The sequence below is a fragment of the Bombyx mandarina genome, chromosome 18 (assembly GCF_030267445.1).
Source record: "Bombyx mandarina strain Sakado chromosome 18, ASM3026744v2".
NCBI lineage: Eukaryota > Metazoa > Arthropoda > Insecta > Lepidoptera > Bombycidae > Bombyx > Bombyx mandarina.
Genome location: NC_143224.1, coordinates 9,253,363 through 9,275,168, shown reverse-complemented (window position 1 = coordinate 9,275,168; position 21,806 = coordinate 9,253,363). Strand labels below are relative to the sequence as shown.

General features: G+C 37.6%; 1 protein-coding gene across 1 annotated transcript; it reads right to left on the bottom strand.

Moving 5' to 3' along the window:
- Positions 1 to 358: 358 nt before the first annotated feature.
- LOC114240897 (putative 4-coumarate--CoA ligase 1) lies at positions 359 to 21,533 on the bottom strand. The gene is made up of 9 exons (XM_089734674.1): positions 21,221 to 21,533; positions 17,509 to 17,719; positions 8,956 to 9,102; positions 6,552 to 6,752; positions 5,705 to 5,813; positions 4,806 to 5,032; positions 2,927 to 3,105; positions 1,925 to 2,080; positions 359 to 832 (listed from the first exon to the last, which is right to left on the bottom strand). The coding sequence occupies exons 1-9, from the start codon at positions 21,473 to 21,475 to the stop codon at positions 542 to 544; spliced, it is 1,776 nt and encodes a 591-aa protein (XP_089590800.1). The 5' UTR covers positions 21,476 to 21,533; the 3' UTR covers positions 359 to 541.
- Positions 21,534 to 21,806: the final 273 nt, after the last annotated feature.

Below are 21,806 nucleotides of genomic sequence, written 5' to 3'. Positions count from 1 at the left end.
TGTATTCCTAATAAATGGTTTAGGTCAATTTAATTAGGTATTATATTATTTATTAGGTAGCTCATATAAATTTGGGTACCACAGACTATATCAAGGTAGCCAGCGGGTTGGCTCTGCCCCTGACATTGCTGAAGTCCATGGACGACGGTAACCACTCACCATCAGGTGGGCCGTAAGCTCGACTGCCTACAAGGGCAATAAAAAAAAATGTCCTAAGCCATGTCTCAATAAAGACAGGTATACAATTTGTTGTGGCAGTGGTAGTTGCCGTTTTAGACCAGATAGACTGTGAAGACATTATCTGATGATTACAGTATGATTTTTGCAGTTGGTGCATATTATATACAATAAAAAAATATTTTGTAATAAAAATCAAGTAACAAAATACTTTAATTCATTTACTAATTATAATAACAAAAATAATTTTCTCAAAATTAGATAAGGATCATTCCTATTTATACTACATAATTAATTAAATATATCACAAAACTATCACACTTCACTATTTACAATATTTTAAAATTCATATTAACACTTTATATTAATGTTTCGATTTTCCTCCTAGAACTTTTAATTCGTTTCTCATTATTTTTCCGGCAGCATTCCTTGGGATGGCATCCATAAACACTACACCACCCTCGAGATGCTTGTACTTTGTGAGTTTTTGTGCTACTGTATCATAAACCTCTTTCTCTGTTAGTTTGTGATTTGATTTCAAGACTACAAAGGCTTTAGGTAGTTCTCCAGCAAGAGGGTCTGGAATGCCAACGACTGCCACATCTGCTACTTCGGGCCGTTCCAATATAACATTTTCCACTTCAGTTGGTGACACCTGCAAATAGTGATTTACTTATTGTTAGATACTAATCAAAATTTGACTGGTGGTAGGACCTCTTGTGAGTCCGCGCGGGTAGGTGCCACCACCCTGCCTGTTTCTGCCGTGAAGCAGTAATGCGTTTCGGCTTGAAGGGTGGGGCACCCGTTATAACTATACGGAGACCTTAGAACTTATATCTCAAGGTGGGTAGCGCATTTACGTTGTAGATGTCTATGGGCTCCAGTAACCACTTAACACCAGGTGGGCTGTAAGCTCGTCCACCCATCTAAGCAAAAAAAGCAAAAAAAAAAATGTCAAGTGGAATTTACGTGCAAAACCACTGACATGAATGATCACTTGTTTTACATTATTCTGTCTCATAACATGACAGCATTAGGATTGTTGAAGTAATGAGATAGGGCTTCGTGCATTCTGGATAGAAAACTTGAAACCATATAACTTATTCGTGAAATTAGGTTAATTAATGTTACTTTTTACCTCCTAATCAATTGTCTAAAAAAAAGCAGATCCAAAAAAATATTTTTATATTTATTGATTTCCTAGTTAATTCTATTGCAAAAGTATACACGTCACTATACCCAAGAAAGCCATCTTCTCGAACAAGGCAAACAAATAGTATGTTCAAAGTTTCAGCATTTGTATGTTAATTAATTAGAACAAGAAAAATATTGATGCTACATTTAACTAAGATACTTTATGATATACTATATGAGTGCACAGCTGTTTGCGTGAAAGGAATCTTCAAGCACTACTAATCTTTATATTATATAAAAATGAATTGCTGTTCGTTAGTCTCGCTAAAAGTCTACAACGGCTGGACCGATTTGGCTAATTTTGGTCTTGAATTATTTGTGGAAGTCCAGAGAAGGTTTAAAAGGTAGATAAATATGAAAATGCTCGGAATTAAATAAAAATAACAATTTTGTTTTCCCTTCGATGTGTCCCCCGTCGGACGGATTCATTTTTTTTGTTTTAAGTTTATTTTACACAAACGTTTAGGTCTTCTATTTATCGATTGAGGCACTACGAAGTCTACCGGGTCAGCTAGTAGTATATAATTATGCTGTTATTATTATGAATACGTACCTGATTGCCTTTGACTTTTATGAGTTCTTTCGTGCGGTCAACAATGTAGAAATAATAATCCTCATCATAATAAGCAACGTCGCCGGTGTGTAGCCACCCGTCGCTGTCCACAGTCTCTTTGGTCGCTGCTTCATTGTTCCAATAGCCTTTCATCACCTAATTTTAGAAATATGGCATGAATAATTTGATGTCTTAAATTGTTGACTCTCGTTACCTAATAGGCGAGAGGTCATAAGACAATAACGTCCATACAGCATCCCGGAAACGGACACTAATTTTATTAAAATATATGGAGTGCATGATGAGTGGGGCTAAACACCCAATTTTTTAACTATATAGATGGCTGTAGGATTTCACGGCCCACCTAACGTTAAGTGGTTACCGGAACCAATAGTCATCAACGGCGTAAATGCTGCCCCCTTCTTGAGACATGAGCTCTGTATAACAACGGCTGCCCAACCCTTCAAACCGGAACGCATTGCTGTAACAGCAAAATTAAGCAGGGCCGTGGTACCTACTCGAGTAAGTTCACAATACGCCCTACGACAGATTTTATAGAATAAGTAGATATTTTGTTATTATAAATGTGTGTAATTATTCTAAGTATAAATGTAACAAAATGTTCGGTGGGTACAATTACAGCACAAATACATTTAAAAAAGTATATTATTTCAAAAAAGATGTTTTATTGAGTTTAGTAGGGACTATTTAGGTTAGGTACTAAAACAAGTCGCCGTTTCTTTGTTCGTTTGGGCATTAAGTAAAGCTATTTGTACGAGGCGGAAATAAGCAAAGCAAGCTCTAAAAACTCACACTAAAGTTCGGAAACAGAACATTTTAAAGTGTGTGGCGCATTTACGCTGTAGATATCTATGGGCTCCAGTAACCACTTAACACCAGGTGGGCTGTGAGCTCATCCACACATCCAAGCAATAAAAAAAAAAAAAAAAAGTAGGTAGTACAACTTTAACAGATTAATTTACTAAAATAAAATGATATTACCTGAGGCCCTTTGAGCCACAACTCTCCAGACTTGTGAGGTCCCAACATTTCGCCATCGGTCAGTGATACGATTTTAGCCTGAGTGCTGGGGACTAGTTGACCGACCGAGCCGACCTTACCGTAAGGGTAGTCGAACGGAGTCAATAGAGTCACGGGAGAACTCTCTGTCATTCCATACCCTAAAAGGTTAATTAAAATATAAACATAACTTCATAGTAACTTTGCGCATCACGTCCTCAGGTTCGACGACAGAGAGCAGATCTTCTAAGCCTTTTGAAGACCTGGTGAAATTGCTGGGTAGACCGATAGTCCGAATGTTGTTATTCGGAACTTGTTTAAACGCATGCTTTTCTTGAAAATGTCGTAAGCGAGATGCAAGCATCTGTCAAATATCTTGTGTTCTATGATGGCTAGCACCATAGCTTCATTTATGCGCTTCACGATTTATTTTAAATGGTAATATTACTTCTTGTATTTTAGAGTTATCAAGGGTATGTGTAATACGGTTGTATCGCACGGTGGACTGAAAAATAAAAACCTCTCCTTTTATTGTTTCATTGAGGTCAACACATTATTTTACCCTGCCTACCTCGAGACTTAAGATCGAAGACTCAATTTCAAAAGTATATACTTCTCTCAAATTTACTTTACAAAACAAATGCGTGGTAGTATTAAGCAAGTTGCCCACATGAGTAGGCTCCGCCGGCGCCGGGTGGTTGCTCACTATCTGATGACTTTGAGTGTCATCTGAGCTGATTGGTTAGAAGTTAGACTGTTAGTATAGAGAACAGGTGAGAATACTACGGACCATGTTTTCAAGAAGGACAATTTCTAGTTAGTTTTTCTGATCTATGCGGTTCATAGATTAGTCCACGGATCTTTGTGACCAGAAAACTTGATAGTAGTGTGCTTAGTGCAAGTTTTTGTAAAAGTTAACTAATTTGCATGGAGGTGGAACATTAACCTACGTTTGCCGCTAGGGGCGCTGTTCCAACTGCATACACAATTGAAGTTAACTTTGACGTTATCGAGAACGTTAAAAAGCTCGCACTAAGCACACAGGTGACCACTGTCGCTTTATTTATCGTGCTAGACTGAGGAACAAGCTCACGGCCTACCTATTTTTAAGTAATTTCCGCAGATCATAAACAACACATTGCAACCCATCTTGAGACAAGGTCTGTAATTTTTATTAATCTATTTTTAGAATCACATTTTATTGAATGTCGCTCATGGAAATCCGAAATATCACATTTTTTTTATTGCTTAGATGGGTGGCCGAGCTCACAGCCGACCTGGTGTTAAGTTGTTAAGTGGTTACTGGAGCCCATAGACATCCACAACGTAAATGCGCCACCCACCTTGAGATATAAGTTCTAAGGTCTCAAGTATAGTTACAACGGCTGCCCCACCCTTCAAACCGAAACGCATTACTGCTTCACGGTAGAAATGGCAGGGTGGTGGTACCCACCCGCGCGGACTCACAAGAGGTCCTGCCACCAGTAATTACGCAAATTATAATTTTGCGGGTTTCATTTTTATTACACGATGTTGTTCATTCACCGTGGAACTCAATCGTGAACGTTTGTTGAGTACGTATTTCATTAGAAAAATTGGTACCTGCCTGAGATTGGAACACCGGTGCATCGCTCAACACGAATGCACCGAACGTCTTATCCGTTAGGCCACGACGACTTCAAATCGTAGCTCGATCGACATAGCTCGCGCTATTTAGCGCTGCGTATACAATAACCTAGTTCGGACTTCGAAGGCACCATCCTTATTTACAATTATAATTATACCGCCGGTTAGAAAGCCACTTTGAGGAGTTTTGAAAAGTGTATTTCAATGTAACGAATTCTACTTCAATTGATTGTACCTTGCAAAAGTCGGATATCGTCTTTAGTTTTCTCGCACTTGAGCAAGAATTTCTCCATCATGGCGTCTGTGGTGGGAGCCGCTCCGACCATAATAATCTTAATGGACTGAAGGTGACTCTTCTTCACCAGTGGATGAGTCGCGAGGAACGCCAGCAGCGATGGCACCACGAACAGCGTGGTCGGTTCGTGTTCCACTAAGCACTTGATGTAATCGTCCGGAGTAAATCTGCGGCACATACGAAATTTTCAGTTTTTATAATAAGAACATTCGAGAATACTTTCCAACGAATAACAAGTACTCTACAGCTACTAGATATTTCATTTTGTCTGTCAATTATAACGACGCAGAGCAAAGTTAATAATAAATATTTTTTAAGCAATTCATGACTTTTATCGAATGAGAAATATGTATGTTTAAAAAAATAAAAACAATCAATACAACATAGCTTTTTTTTTTTATTTCACTATGCCAAAGCACTCATTTAACGTTCTGTAATAACAATATAATGTAATTTAATTCTTTTATAATTCATTTGATAGTTGGCCTTATCAGAATTAGGAAAATATTTCCGATAGTTATCGGCGAAATTTGAAACATTTTATTTAGGTACTAAACTGAGACTTCCAAGGCGGACTGTAATAATTACCTATAAAATTAATTAGTTGATTATGAATGCCAGTGTGTTTGTAAGTTTTTCTTTCCTCTTCATCCCGTAAAAATTATTTATGTAGGGTATTATAAGTATTTTATAAGTTTTCAAGGAATTCACAATGCGAGCTCCGTATGTAAAACCTTTCTTTAAGACATTAATGAAATACCTACCTTACAATTTAACATTTATTTACTTATAAGGAGGCCCGGGGAACATAGGCTTTTTAGTGTTTGAGTGATACTCACTTAGGCATAGTAACGATGTGGTAACCAAGACTAAGATTGTAGTTCAGTATACCGTTGAAACCGTAAATATGGAAGAACGGGGGTACAGTTAGAACAACCTCATCTTTACCTGAAATAGCGCGTTCAAAAATTTAGAGATGATTCGATAACATGAAAACTATACTTATACATGGTCACGGACGATCCAACCTATATCATTTAAGTATATTGGAAACGTTAGAAGTAATTAAATTGTAGAATAAGTAATCAAAAGAATGCGAAAAATTAATCACATATCATCAATTGTTATTTAGGTATGTTTTTTTTTGTCACACAATCAAAGTAACGTAATTTTATCAATATATAAGCTCAGGGAAGAATAATTAATTCGAATTTAAAACGTGCTCGCAGCCCAGAGAATCCAGATACACTCATAGATATCACAGATTCGAGGCTGAAAATGTGTCCATACTGCTCCTATTTCTGGGTATGGGTAACGGTCAGATATAAGGGTCTTGACTCGGCGATCTGTCGCTGGCGAGAAAAACTAACATGAAAATTCAGTTATTACATACTGAAACTCTATTTTTTTTATTGCTTAGATGGGTGGACGAGCTCACAGCCCACCTGGTGTTAAGTGGTTACTGGAGCCCATAGACATCTACAACGTAAATGCGCCACCCACCTTGAGATATAAGTTTTAAGGTCTTAATATAGTTACAACGGCTGCCCCTTCAAACCGAAACGCATTACTGCTTCACGGAAGAAATAGGCGGGGTGATGGTACCTACCCGTGCGGACTCACAAGAGGTCGTACCACCAGTAACAACAATTAGAATACACAACTCTTAAATTACAGGTTAATTACCTTTCACAACACCATCCTTCATCATTTCAGGGCACTTGACTTGTTTTAAGTTGCACACGAGGTTCTTATGAGTGAGCATGACGCCTTTGGGCATTCCAGTCGTACCGCTGGAGTACGGTATCAAACACACATCGTCGCAGTTCAATGTGGGAAGATCCGCTTTGTGATCCGCCATTAACAATGACCTTAGGCCGTGGATACCTGAAAATAATTTTACTGGTAATGATTTATTCTCTTGTTCGACGCATACAACAGGTCATTAAGCGCTGTGGATAATGATGTCTCTATTTAAACGACAGCAGCGATGTATATCTACTCACCTAGTTTTTCTTTAATTGCTTAGATGGATGTACGAGCTCACAGCCCACATGATGTTAAGTAATTACTGGAGCCCATAGACATTTATAACGTAAATGCGCCATCCACCTTGAGATATGAGTTCTAAGGTCTCAAGTATAGTCACAACAGCTGCTCCACCGTTCAAAACGAAACGCATTACTGCTTCACGGCAGAAATAGGCAGGGTGGTGGTACCTACCCGTGCGAACTCACAAGAGGTCCTACCACCGGTATTCTAATGCTGCGTAAGTTTGTTTAGAAATGTAGCATTGAATTCTATGCATTTTAGCGTAGGTACCTAATATAAGTCATCATGACCTAAAAGCTATTATGAAATAATCATCATTTTTCTATACAAACAATAATTAAAAAATATTGTTTCGACGTCCATTTTGAAAATGTACTAATTGTTTTTAGTTTAAAGTTGCACACGCAAGTGCTTATTTCCTATCAAATCGATTATGCGTAGGAATAACAAACACAATATACCTACCTACTACTGGCACAAATAAAATGTAATGCAGGATGCATAATATTCTCAAATAAAAGCAGCACTAAGTGAACTGAACTATGTACGTCATAGGTACTAATAAATTAAGCATGATATGATTAGCGTAAAATGCCGTAGTTAGGTTAGACGTATTTTTGTTAAGTAAGAGTTATTCTTTTGTTTAGGGTCCAACCAAATTCTCATTGAATGCCGTAACTCGTATCTACACTTGTATCAACTGTTTCTGTTGCAACTAATTAAGTACGTTTCATTAGCCGATGGAAACTAGAACAATTATGTACTTATCGAAAATTGTAACAGCCAGTAATAGAACGTGTACTAGTCAATTAAAATTCAATTTCATTAATACGTCATAACTGATTGTTTGAGCAATTGCTTAAAATTAGTTAATTAAAAAACAAAACATATCTCAGATCTCTTTGTTAATTTACGGATGTACATTCTTACATATAATGAACAATCTCAAACGCACTACTGTTTTCTAGGAATAAAATTGAAACTTTGACTTCAAATCCAAAAGTGCGCAACATTTACCGCTTAATGTGTATGGATTCTGGAAACCAAATACAGTCAAGCCGGTGAACTGTATGTAGTGCATTCCTAGAGTATAATTAAAAACGTTAGCGTAACCTAGCCGATGAAAATTATCAATGTGTTATAGCCGTTGTAGATAAATTTGGCAAAAATTTCTGTTATGCTCCATCAATTTAGAAGTTCACATTATTTTTGTGGATAGTACTCATAAATAGAAAGCTTTTTACAAATGTTCAAGTTGCGGGCAGTTACGGTTTACGATATATATAAATATTTAAGTTTCCATAAAAATTGGAAAAATTATCATATTAGACGTCAAAGCTGACATTTCACGTTCCGTTAACGTTTGAACGGTATATTGTTATTAAATTTTATGTCATGTTTTACCTAAATATATTTTATTATTTCACATATATTAAATTGGTTTGTAATTAATATGCACAATAATTATTGCTGTATACCTAATGCAAGTGCATTGACTTTTTTACACAAAAGATAACGAATTACTGTTTATACTATGAAACGGAACGTGAAGTGACCTAAAACCCAATCAGAGCACCCCACTTTCCACGTGGTCTTATCTGGCCTACCCCCAGGAGTGTATATTAAAAGCCTGAGGCGCAAAGGGAGGGCGGCCCTCGCTCGCTGTCACGAAGCGCGAGAGTCGAGCATGAGTGACGATGCTTTGGTATATAGTACTCAAGGGAAGGGCTATAGTTTTCCCGTTTGACTAAATACGCTATTCTAACCACAAAACCATTAAATAACCATAGGGTTTCCGGGGTTAGGATGGTACAAGGGATAAGCCCCTCTCCCTTCCCCTACCTCCTCCCCGCTCTACAAATCGATGAACCTTACTGGAAATTTTAACCCTTCAACACATTACTTTAACAAGCCTTTTCCAATAAAAATAGGCAGGACCGTGAATCCGCACGGATTTAAAAACAAACCTGTTAGCAGTACCAAGAATAAGCATATCAAGAGGATGAAATTAAGTAAGATGCAAACATATAACTCTTACCTTTTGCTTTATCATCTTCGCCACCAACCCAAATGGTTCCCTTGTAATCTTTCAGTGACTTGCTGACTTCCTGGGCCACCGGCATGAACATCTCAATAGTGGCTATTGCTTTCACGCCACAGTCATTGAACTGCCGTTGTATTTCAACTGCAATTAATTGAAAAACGTATACGACCCGAATTAATTCGTGTAGAATGCGAAAGGCATCTTCTGAATTATTGTTTAGCAATTTACTTAATAGCTGTTGGCTTGATACACTATTGACATTGACATTATTTGTTGAAAAGCTACATGAGGACTTCATGAAAATTGCGACTGTTAATGCTGAAATGCTGGTGATTCCTGACATAATAACACTAAAAAACCGGTGCGAACGAAAAACGAAAAGGAACGGATTTCCTTATTACGAAAAATGTATCTTTAATCAAAAAGTGTTAACTTTTTAGATGAAATATTAATAGTTATAAGTACGAGCATACAAAGTTAGTAGATATATATCATAGCAAGAGAGACAGAAAGCTCTCGCAAGAAAGAGAGCGAAATTCGCATGGAGGAGTCATAGCGCTTTTTCCCTCCATTACGTTTTGTATCAGTCAACTCCGATCGCAAACCGCGTAATAAATAATTCCTAAAAAAATTAAATGGAAATGCTTATTTGCTAAAGTTATCGCAATACGTGCACTGTAACTACATATATCCAAAAAAGACCGACTCAGAGGATTCACGTTCTCGAGAGAATATAGGTCGTTTTTATGATTGAATGAATACTGGTGGCCCTGGGGCCTTTCCAGTTTCACCAGGACAGGTGGGCGAGCAAAGGCTCAGCCAGGAGGGGTGGGATTCGCTAATAGCTGCCCGAGCGCCTCCGAAGGAGACCTAACAACTCGAGAGCAGCAGCTTCGCGGATGAATCTACTACCGGGTCGGAATCGCGACCAGCTGAAAAGATCCGGCGAGAAACTCAGCGGGCTGATACATGGGTTAGGTTGCACGATGAGTATGGTTACCGGGTTAGAATATAAGCCTTCTATTACTCTTTCGTGTTCACGAAACTTAAAATTATTATTACTACAAGTATTTATCTTTACATGAATATTGCTATTAGCATTTCAACGTTGCGGATTATAGCAAGCATTTTATCTACATTTATGCACATGCATGAATAATTGAAGCAACCGTATATAGTTTTCAGACTATTTCGATTACTAGTAGATACTTCTTGAATCTATTTAATGTTCAAGGTCGCTTTGATAAATTAATTTGAACTTTACTTGGGCTCAAAGTTTACCAAGCATTTACATCGATAGCAACAATTAAATCAATGAGAGTTGTGTTCGTGGCCTAATTTTAACGTTCATTCTCCTTATTGTATTCAACATTGTAAGATTCAAAATGCAAAGGGCAAGTATTCATTAGAACTATCACGATACTTTAACGCATTTTTGTGGATTAGACTTTTACGATAACAACGAAAATTTGTTTAATAGTTAGGTGTATAAAAAATACTGTTCTAGAAACTGAATAATAGATTTTTCGATGCTCTTGATCTGCGTCGACTTTCCATCAGATGGGCTGACGTTGTCCACTTTTGACAGTGAATAAATTAAGGTACAATAACTTCTTCACGTTCTTGTATTTTTTCAAACCACTAATATGTTTTTCGAAAATCGATGACTAACATGGTTCAACTAGACGAGTTCTTATCAATAAGTATTATAATTAATAAGCACATGATTTTACACGTGGCGATAACAAAACTACTAGTCGAGTTGTATAACTTTGTTTATAATCGAAAAGATAACGCGGTCTGCTGTATAACATAGATCATTCATCTTATTTATCTAGCGTAAATGAAAACCAGTCATTCAATAACGTTATAGCACGTTTTAGTAACTTGACCTGTAGCTGTTTTAAAGAATCTCTGAATGTAATTTTATTTAAATCGTCCGATAGATCCGAATATTTTCACACGTATTTGTCAATAGAATAATTTTATTAAGTACTTTGTCCTGACCTGATGAAGTGGTTAGACAAAATAATTTATTAGTTTTTAAACTTGATATAATTATATTCTTATTTAAAAGGCCGTTTGTGTTAGCTGATTGTAAATTTATCATAAATAATTACATCATTTATAATTACATTACACCGAAACACCGTGCCACATGGCGTCGCATTGTGAGAGCATCAGTGTCGCAGGATTCAACTGATGCATGACCACGACCACTCTGTCAAGAGTGTCCAACTAGGAATAAGAAGAAAGTATTAATGTTTATAGACTAATCAAAGCATCATTAGTGCTATTATGATAATAAATAGATAAATAAATAGTTACTTAGTAAATATACTGAAGTTTTTCGTTTATGCAGGCTACATAGGTTTTGTAGATTGATTCAGGAACATTGAAAAAAAAACACTAATATGTGAGGTGTGTGCGAATAAACATTCAACAAACCCAACTTTGTTCTCTAACAGTTTAAGCTGTAGCTACGTATAAGGCATCACTTACAAAAATTACCTATAAAGTTTTTGTAGTTATTTACTGGTGGTAGGACCTCTTGTGAGTCCGCACGGGTAGGTACCACCGCTCTGCCTATTTCTACCGTGAAGCAGTAATTCGTTTCGGTTTGAACCGTGGGGTAGCCGTTGTAACTATACTGAGACCTTGAAACTTATATCTCAGGGTAGGTAGCGCATTTACGTTGTATATGTCTATGGACTCCAGTAACCACTTAACACCAATTGGGCTGTGAGCTCGTCCATCCATCAATGCAATAAAAAAAATAGCTTTCGGAGTATTTTTGTTCATTGTATTTCGTCGTAAGTCAATGGATGAGATAGGATTGCTTGGTTTTGCGCTATTACAAGAGTCCACTAATAGACAACGTGAATATACACCAGTTTTTTTTATTGCCCTCGTAGGCAAACGATCATACGGTCCACCTGATGGTAAATGGTTACCATCGCTTATGGACGTAATCATACTAGGGGCACAGCCAAGCCGTTGCCTACCGGAAAGTTAAACTTTAGGATTAAGTTTAAGTTTTAGACAATAGGATGAGTAAGGATTCCAAGTGCATTGTAATAACCGCAATATTGTTATATAAACCGAAACTTATGATTGCAATGTAACAAAAATTACGCATAATGATGTTATCCATATCTATACTACCTGGAGCCACTGCGGTCATCCACAGTGCGTTTCCAGAGATCTTTTTTGCCACGTACCATCCGGCTATGGAATGAGCTCCCCTCCACGGTGTTTCCCGAGCGCTATTACATGTCCTTCTTCAAACGAGACTTGTGGAGAGTATTAAGCGGTAGGCAGCGGCTTGGCTCTGCCCCTGGCATTGCTGAAGTCCATGGGCGACGGTAACCACACATCAGGTGGGCCGTATGCTCATCTGCCTACAAGGGCAATAAAGAAACAAAAAAAAATTCAATCCGGGTAGGATGTCGTTTCAAGAATGAAATAACTGTAACATTTTTACACTACATTATGAGACCTTCAATGCCGTTGCGGAAATGCAGTGTCTGTGTACTTTTTAAACGGTTTTATTTAGCTCGACCTGTACGGAATTTGTTTTTTATTTATTTGGGTCAAAATTAGAAATTGAAATTTAAGCACCTTCCCGTTGTCAGATTGATCTGAAATTTGGTACACACATTTAATTTAGATGACAATACAATATAATAAAATCAATGACATTATAAATCTAAGATGGCCGCCGATACAAAATGGCGGATTACATATTTTTCCTTAAACCCCTCAATATGGGTATCAAATGAAAGGGCTACACTAGTAAAACACGATGATTATGTCAAAATTTAAAATTCAAGATGGACGCCGTTCCAATATGGCGGACTAGGTACATATTTTTCCACAACCACCACAATATGGGTATCAAATAATAGGACTACACTAGCAGAATACTGTCATTATGTCAAAATTTCGTATTAGGTGTTACAAGTTACAAAATGGCGTATTAGGTGGGGGCATGATTAGTCGTGTCGAGAACAGTTGCGTCCAAGATTGTGTGACGTTAGAGGGGCAGATAAAAAAAAATAGGTAATTAGATACCTCGTTAGTAAGCGGTAGCTATACCACCCAAGTTAAGGTAATAGGTTAAAACGTGCCGAGGACTGTATGGCATTAGGGTGGGTAAAAATGTAATGTCGTCAGCGCTTCCCCCTCAAGATTGGGCGCATCTTGTTGTATATTAAGCCTTGCCCCTTTGCTGGACTTCTGGCGGGGTCGACCGTCAAAATGCCCCTTAATCGTGGGAACAACATGGTAACAATAAATAAAAAAGCAAACAAAAATAAAAACGAAACTGCTACACAACGAAAAAGAAGGTTCGAAAAGGCAAAAGAAAAGTATAGAACGAAACGTGCAAAGGAAAGTGAAAATGAAACCCACAGTTGACTACAGAAACGAAGAGAACGGTTAGCAACAGAAACACCTGAGCAACATGATACCAGGTTAATAGCACAACGTGAGAGACAAAGGCAGCTGGTAGAGTCAGAAACACCTGAGCGTCATGAGTGCAGGCTAGCATCACAACGTGACAGACGAAGAGAGCTAATAGCGTCAGAAACACCCGAGCGTCATGAGTCCAGGCTAGCATCACAACGTGACAGACAAAGAGAGTTGTTAGCATCAGAAACATCTGAGCGTCATGAGTCTAGGCTAGCACCACAACGTGACAGACGAAGAGAGCTAATAGCGTCAGAAACACTTGAGCGTCATGAGTCCAGGCTAAGATTACAACGTAACAGACAAATAGAGCTATTAGCGTCAGAAACACCTGAGCAACATGAAGCCAGGTTAACAGGACGGCGTGAGAGACGAAAGGAGTTAGAAGCTTCAGAAACACCTGAGCAACGCCACGACAGGTTAAATAACCAACGTGAGCGTGCACAGCAACGCAGAGCTGAAAATCATGTACAAGCGTTTGAAAATGCCATTAACACATCGTGTATACACGTTTGTGACATTTGCACGAAGCATTGATATCCTAACCAAATTCATACTGTACGTTACAACACAGCTGTATTAGGATATCTACCTGCAGAACTGTCTTCAAAAACAACATTACTTTTATGTTCGCGCTGCCAAACACATGTGACCAGTAATAAAACAATAGCACCATCAAAGGCGTACTGGAATAATCTGGATCCAGGTTCAATACCAGATGAGATTCAAGCGCTAACGCAAGCAGAGCAGCGATTGCTGTGTAGAATAATCCCGCTTGTTAAAATCGTAAAATTTACTGGGCTATACGGGCAGTACGGTTTCCGCGGACAAGCAGTGTTGTTTGCCCAAGATATCTTTGAGGTCAGTGAAAGATTACCTAATATGCTTCCAAGATCTTCCAGCCAGGTGGGTATCGTTGTAGTTACATAACGTTTGGAGAATTTGAACATCACAAGAGAGTTCACAATATCTCGCGAAAAATTCTACAGCGCTTTAAGATGGCTAACTAGAAATAACCCACTTTATAGAGATGTACGCATTGACGAAAATGTCCAGATTAGTGAACAAGACTTAATACGACTTAGTGTGCCAGATATACTTGAAAACGGTGAACCTGAAAGAATTGAAATTCCAAATGTATTCATTAGTATTAATGAAGTTGCTAGAATTATTCGGGCTTCATGGCATCAAGGTGACCACAGCGTTTTCACTTCGGGATTTGCCGGCGTGCAATGTAATGGCATGCACGTTATTTACCCTAAAGCCATACAGTTTCCAGCAAAATTCAATTATGGTACGGCTGAAAGAAGGATGTTGCCCTTAGTTTTGTCATGGGCATCCACCGTCCATAAAATGCAGGGCAGCACCGTCGACCATGCAGTAGTATATTTGGGCTCAAAATTGTTTGAGGAAGGACAAGCATACGTGGCTCTAAGTCGAGTCAAGTCTCTGGAAGGGCTATCTATGTATTGAGGAATTAGATTGTACTAAATTATCAGGTAAGAAACCATGTAATAATGATGCACTGAATGAATTAAATAGAATGAGGAATATTCGGTAGACAATTTCACTAAACACTAAAAACAAGAAAATAAAAATTGGTAAAAAAACTTTTAAGTTAAACGGTTTTATTTTATGTGCACTGAAAACTACAAAATAAATAAATAGTTACTTACCTATCAACCTACGTAGGTCATCTCGGTCATTAATATCTCTGATGGTAGTGGTTGTCATAACATGAACCATGTCAGCGGCCGAAAGGCAGTTCATGAAAGAACACTAACACCAGGGTTTGCTTGGTAGGTAAACTAAGCACACACTATAACAAGTAGGTATTTTGACCTTTTAGTTCAGAAATATTTTAGTACTAGGCAGAATAGCTTTTAGGCATATTAGACGAAAATAAAAACGTGAATATAAATATGTGAGGTGTGTGCGAATAAACATTCAACAAACCCAACTTTGTTCTCTAACAGTTTAAGCTGTAGCTACGTATAAGGCATCACTTACAAAAATTACCTATAAAGTTTTTGTAGTTATTTACTGGTGGTAGGACCTCTTGTGAGTCCGCACGGGTAGGTACCACCGCTCTGCCTATTTCTACCGTGAAGCAGTAATTCGTTTCGGTTTGAACCGTGGGGTAGCCGTTGTAACTATACTGAGACCTTGAAACTTATATCTCAGGGTAGGTAGCGCATTTACGTTGTATATGTCTATGGACTCCAGTAACCACTTAACACCAATTGGGCTGTGAGCTCGTCCATCCATCAATGCAATAAAAAAAATAGCTTTCGGAGTATTTTTGTTCATTGTATTTCGTCGTAAGTCAATGGATGAGATAGGATTGCTTGGTTTTGCGCTATTACAAGAGTCCACTAATAGACAACGTGAATATACACCAGTTTTTTTTATTGCCCTCGTAGGCAAACGATCATACGGTCCACCTGATGGTAAATGGTTACCATCGCTTATGGACGTAATCATACTAGGGGCACAGCCAAGCCGTTGCCTACCGGAAAGTTAAACTTTAGGATTAAGTTTAAGTTTTAGACAATAGGATGAGTAAGGATTCCAAGTGCATTGTAATAACCGCAATATTGTTATATAAACCGAAACTTATGATTGCAATGTAACAAAAATTACGCATAATGATGTTATCCATATCTATACTACCTGGAGCCACTGCGGTCATCCACAGTGCGTTTCCAGAGATCTTTTTTGCCACGTACCATCCGGCTATGGAATGAGCTCCCCTCCACGGTGTTTCCCGAGCGCTATTACATGTCCTTCTTCAAACGAGACTTGTGGAGAGTATTAAGCGGTAGGCAGCGGCTTGGCTCTGCCCCTGGCATTGCTGAAGTCCATGGGCGACGGTAACCACACATCAGGTGGGCCGTATGCTCATCTGCCTACAAGGGCAATAAAGAAACAAAAAAAAATTCAATCCGGGTAGGATGTCGTTTCAAGAATGAAATAACTGTAACATTTTTACACTACATTATGAGACCTTCAATGCCGTTGCGGAAATGCAGTGTCTGTGTACTTTTTACTTTACGGGCATAACACATTCGGTAATTAATTTTACATGGATGGACTTAGTACTTGTAGGTGAAAACGCCAATATATACTTTCGGTAAGCAATTAAACATGTTTCATTAATATCGTATTTACTACTTTTTGGTTCATGTTCTCATGGAAAGCAGGTATAATTAATAATAAATGTATTACAATGTAACCAAACACGTTTCTTGTTGAAATGATCAAATATCTTCATTACACGAGCTTTTAGTACCTACTTATACATAGATAGACAGATTATTTTACGATGAATTTGTAAATATGAGTTGGATCAAAATTCTGATCAGCGTTTTTAAACTAAATAAACTATTTATATTAGTGCATAATTAATTACATTCGCCTGACAACAGATTAACACAATGAATAATTACTTATATGATTAATTTGCACATTACGTTTGTATGTGTTTGTTGTTTATGCATGTGCATTTGTTTTACATGCAGTATGCGAGGGTAGCAACGAAAGTTTCAAATGAATTTGGTAGTTACATGATATAATATTTATCTATTGATTTCACGTTTTATGAATATGAGAAGTACAATATGCTCAATTTACTTTTAAAATCGCCATTTCTACTGTTTTATATTGGCTTGCTAGACAAGTTTACGGCCCTCTTGATGTTAAGTTGTTACTGGAACCCATATGAATGAAGCCATCCAATTTGAGAAAATAATTTAAAGTGTCAATTGAATTATATAACGGCCGTCTCAGGTTACTAAAATACATACATACATTTAGTCATGCCATTTCCATAACCATTTTGGTCAATGGGGTCATACCTACCTTTTTCCATTTTAAAATTCATATAATAAATATATATACATATGTATATAGGATTTGAATAGTACAATTTTACTTCGAAATTTTATTACTCGGATACACCGAAAAGCGTGCCATCCACTTCATGGGAAAGCTTCCACTGCATAGATTTCGGCCATGCCAAAAGCACTTTATAGATGAGAGATAATTTACGTCGTATAATAGGGACATAGTAGTAACCTGCAGTGTACAGAGGATTCGCAAATGTCACCACAAGTCCCGCCTTCATAGCACCATGGATGAGGACGACAAATTCGGGAATGTTCGGCAGGATAAGGCCTATTTTCTCGCCTGGCTTCATTTTCAGATGACCGACGAGAGCATTGGCGCAACGTTCCACCATCATCCGCATCATACCATAGTCGTATGAACGACCCGATGAGCCGCAAGTCTGCAAAATAACATAACATTACGTTGCTTTTGAGAACTTCCAATTTTTTTTTCTTTGTGTAATTCAGATCGACCGACAAAATAATCTTTAACGTGTCGGTCAATACACTCTAGTTTTATATTTACTTTAGAGCAACCGGCGGCCTTTATTTATTAAAAACTCCGTTCAAAGTTCAGTTTGTTATTGGAATAACATAGAAACTGGTGCAAGATAAAGTATTTTGGCACGAGATACCGTCTCTTGTGTTGCAATATTTTAATCGCTTTGTACCGTAGACGCTGGTCGCCCTTTACATTGTATGTTGGAAAATCGTGTTTAAATCCACAAAACTTTTATTCCAACGATGTATATAGGTAATACGTATGAAGGAGGATGGTGGCTTTTACTTTGTGATGTCTATGGTCTTCATTAACCACTTGGGTAGACTTAATACGACTAGCAATTTTTATGACACAGTGCTTTTCTTTCTTCGTGGAAGTCGCTTGTGAGCACGTGATACATACATCCTTATAAGAATCTAATGGCCAATGTACGGCATGCCATTCTAAGAGTGAAGATTGACGTACATATGTTATATGTACACGAATACGGATTTAACCTTGCTGAAAGGAAAACATCGTCATACACGATGCTACATAAAAATGACCAGTGTTTGGTATTTACCTTTTTAACAGTATTAGAGTTTATTTCTAAAACATGCCAATATGGTAACATAGACTAGGTATATTTAATTCGTAAAAGTAGGTAATTGAAAAAAACTGTGTGCAAAGGACCTTATATTATTTTATCTTTAGTGTTTTCTTGAAATCCTCGACGCCGAAGACTGACTCAATGTCGCAATAGTTAGCGTCCCCTGGATCTTGAACCGAGATTCATGAGATCCCACTACGGGCAAGTATTCATATGACGAACAGGTTTTTTTGCACTTTGTTTAGGTATTAAAGATTAATATAATTTTAATAATTAAATGCCCAGGCAAATTTCCGTGACCGTGTGAGATAAAAAATGCTGAGTCAGATTTTTCTTTTTACTGTTATAAAGTTACATTAGATATTTTTTATATATATATTTTTTACAGCCCACCTTGTGTTATGTGGTTACTGGAGCCCATAGACATCTACAACGTAAATGCGCCACCCACCCTGAGATATAAGTTCTAAGGTTTTTTTTTTTTTTATTGCCTTTGTTGGCAGACGGGCATACGGCCCACCTGATGGTGAGTGGTTACCGTCGCCCATGGACTTCAGCAATGCCAGGGGCAGAGCCAAGCCGCTGCCTACCGCTTAATACTCTCCACAAGCCTCGTTTGAAGAAGGACATGTCATAGCGCTCGGGAAACACCGCGGAGGGGAGCTCATTCCATAGCCGGATGGTACGTGGCAAAAAAGATCTCTGGAAACGCACTGTGGATGACCGCAGTGGCTCCAGGTAGTATGGATGAACTCTACTCCGGTGGCGGGCGGTGCGATGGTAAAAACGAGATGCTGGTATCATCTCGAACAATTCCTCAGAGCACTCCCCATGGAACATACGGTATAAAATACAGAGGGAACCGAAGTCCCTCCGCAAACCCAGAGGCTCCAAACGATCCGAGAGAATGGGATTATCGACAATCCGAACGGCCCTCCTCTGTATGGAGTCAAATGGAAGAAGGTCTCAAGTATAGTTACAACGGCTGCCCCACCCTTCAAACCGAAACGCATTACTGGTTCACGGCAGAAATAGGCAGGGTGGTGGTACCTATCCGCGCGGGCTCACAAGAGGTCCTACCACCAGTAAGATTTTTAATTGATATTTAGAATAAATACTGTAAAATTTGAATTACTTTATTATCGAGTGGAAATATTTCATCAAATGAATCGTACACAATGTACTAAATTATGCACATAGATACGCGTACGAAATGAAGTAAGATTTCAACATGTTAGGTAAAAATTTGTGTATGCACGAAAGTTACTATATTAAATTATTTCATTAAGTAAGCAGTAAACACTGCACTGTAACAAAAATATATTTATAATCGTTTTATATATTACATTTAACATCGTATCAAAATAAAAGTGTCATGTTTGCAAATAAGGCAATTGGTAGGTAAACTACACCTAGTGCATTAACAAATACATATTATTATAACATTTCCAGGCTGACTATCTAATTCAATAACGCTGATCAAGCACACATAATGAACAAGAACTATTTACTTGTTAATTAAAATGGCAAAAATGCTTAGGTAGGTAACGAAAATGACACTTCGTATCTCTGTAAACATTTCAAATTAAAAAAGTACATCGGGCGAACAGACGTTGAACTGTTATGAAAATCTGGAGATTTCTTAGGTTGTCATCGGAATTTGAAAAAAAAAATGTTATATTAGAAAACCCGTGTATTAAGTTTTGTTGAAAGCCCAATATCGAAAACAAGGGGTGCACGCGGACATAGCGCTATATCTAGTAGTGAAAATTCAGTTATTTAAAATTGACTACCTGGTTTATTGACCGACAAATGTTTTTATTCTAATCAAGCATTCAAGCAGAGATAGCATGAGGTTACCGTTGCTCATGGATATTGGCAATTCCAATAGCACAGTCAAGCCGATGCCTAAGTTTATAATGTTAGTGTCTTTTAAAAACAGAAAAATTAATAAAAAGCACGAAGGGAGGGATTGCAAAGTATGTACGTTCGTACTTTCCCTAGTATTTATCAGGGCAATTAAAACATCGAAATGTATTTTACAACACCTTCTTCTTGGAAACATATTTATAAACTTATGTCCTTAGTAATTTATCTACCGTTATGCCAATGAATTTCGATGCATTTCATTTCCCCATTTTCAGCGTTGCGTGTTCGATGCCAAGCATCTGTCATGTAACCTCAACCTTCAAACGCACACTATTTATACCATATCATATTCTTCTTACATCCGTATACATTAAAGAACAGTGAACTTTGTACTCTGGATAATTGTAACTGCACTATTTTAATGATGTTTAATTGATTATATGCTTTCGATTTACTTATGCGCTCACTTCCTTCATTAAAATGAACAGTAAATCATTTTATGAGGAGTGAAGTAAGAGTTTTAGGTAATCGTTGAATTACATTGAACCACATTCCTAAAGTTGGTAATGCGTTTTAAAGATTTATTTAAACAGCTGAAAGATGTTGTACTAAATAATTAATTAAAGATTTTGTGTAATTCTTTTGAATTGTTAAATTCTCTTTGCTGTAGCTATTACATTCTTTACATGTACTTGTTGATTCATTCATGTGTTTGGTAATATCTTATATTTAGGCGATTTACGCGAGCTTTGAGTGGAAGAGATAAATTATGATTGAACATTATAGTACTAAAGAAAATAAATAATCACTATTATCATTTTAATTTCTGCTGCTGTCAATTTTTTAACCACAGTTTAAATTTTCTGTAATTATGTACTACGAACACTTTTTCAACACCTTTTAACGCTACCAAAATTAGTATTAAGCTAAAAAAAAACTCACCACAGATGGTTTGTCCGCCCATGACTCCACCTCACCGAAGACGTGATCCGTGAGCGTTTCTTTTCCAATTTGAATTTCACCCCACGGAGAACTCAAGCACTTACTGTCCGACACAGTTGCAGTACGTGTGGCAAAGTCCCTCCTCAAAACGTCTAGAGGAATTACGCGATTGCTTTTTATTTTTTTCTCATTTCTCGCGCAGTTCACGATTTGGCGCGCAAAATTCCCGCGTATCGCTTTCAAATGGGACGCCATGTTGCGATGTTCTCACGCGTACCGTCTGAGCGCAAGTGTACGGACGCGAGTCTAGCGGAGACTTTGGCGAGGTTTATACACCCGCTCAGGGCAAGGTCCATTTACATATTTATACTGTTTGTTATGATTATGACGTAGTAACAACAAACACTTTACGTGTTGCAAATTAACGTAGTTTCGTTTTAGTTGTTCATCACGGTAGTAGTTCATCAAAGTATGTATTATGCCGCCAATAGTGTATATATATCAAAGGCCAGTGCTTATTTCGCAACATTAATTTTGTCAATAAAACTTAAATTTCACGGTAGGTGTTTTGTTTTAACCGACATTT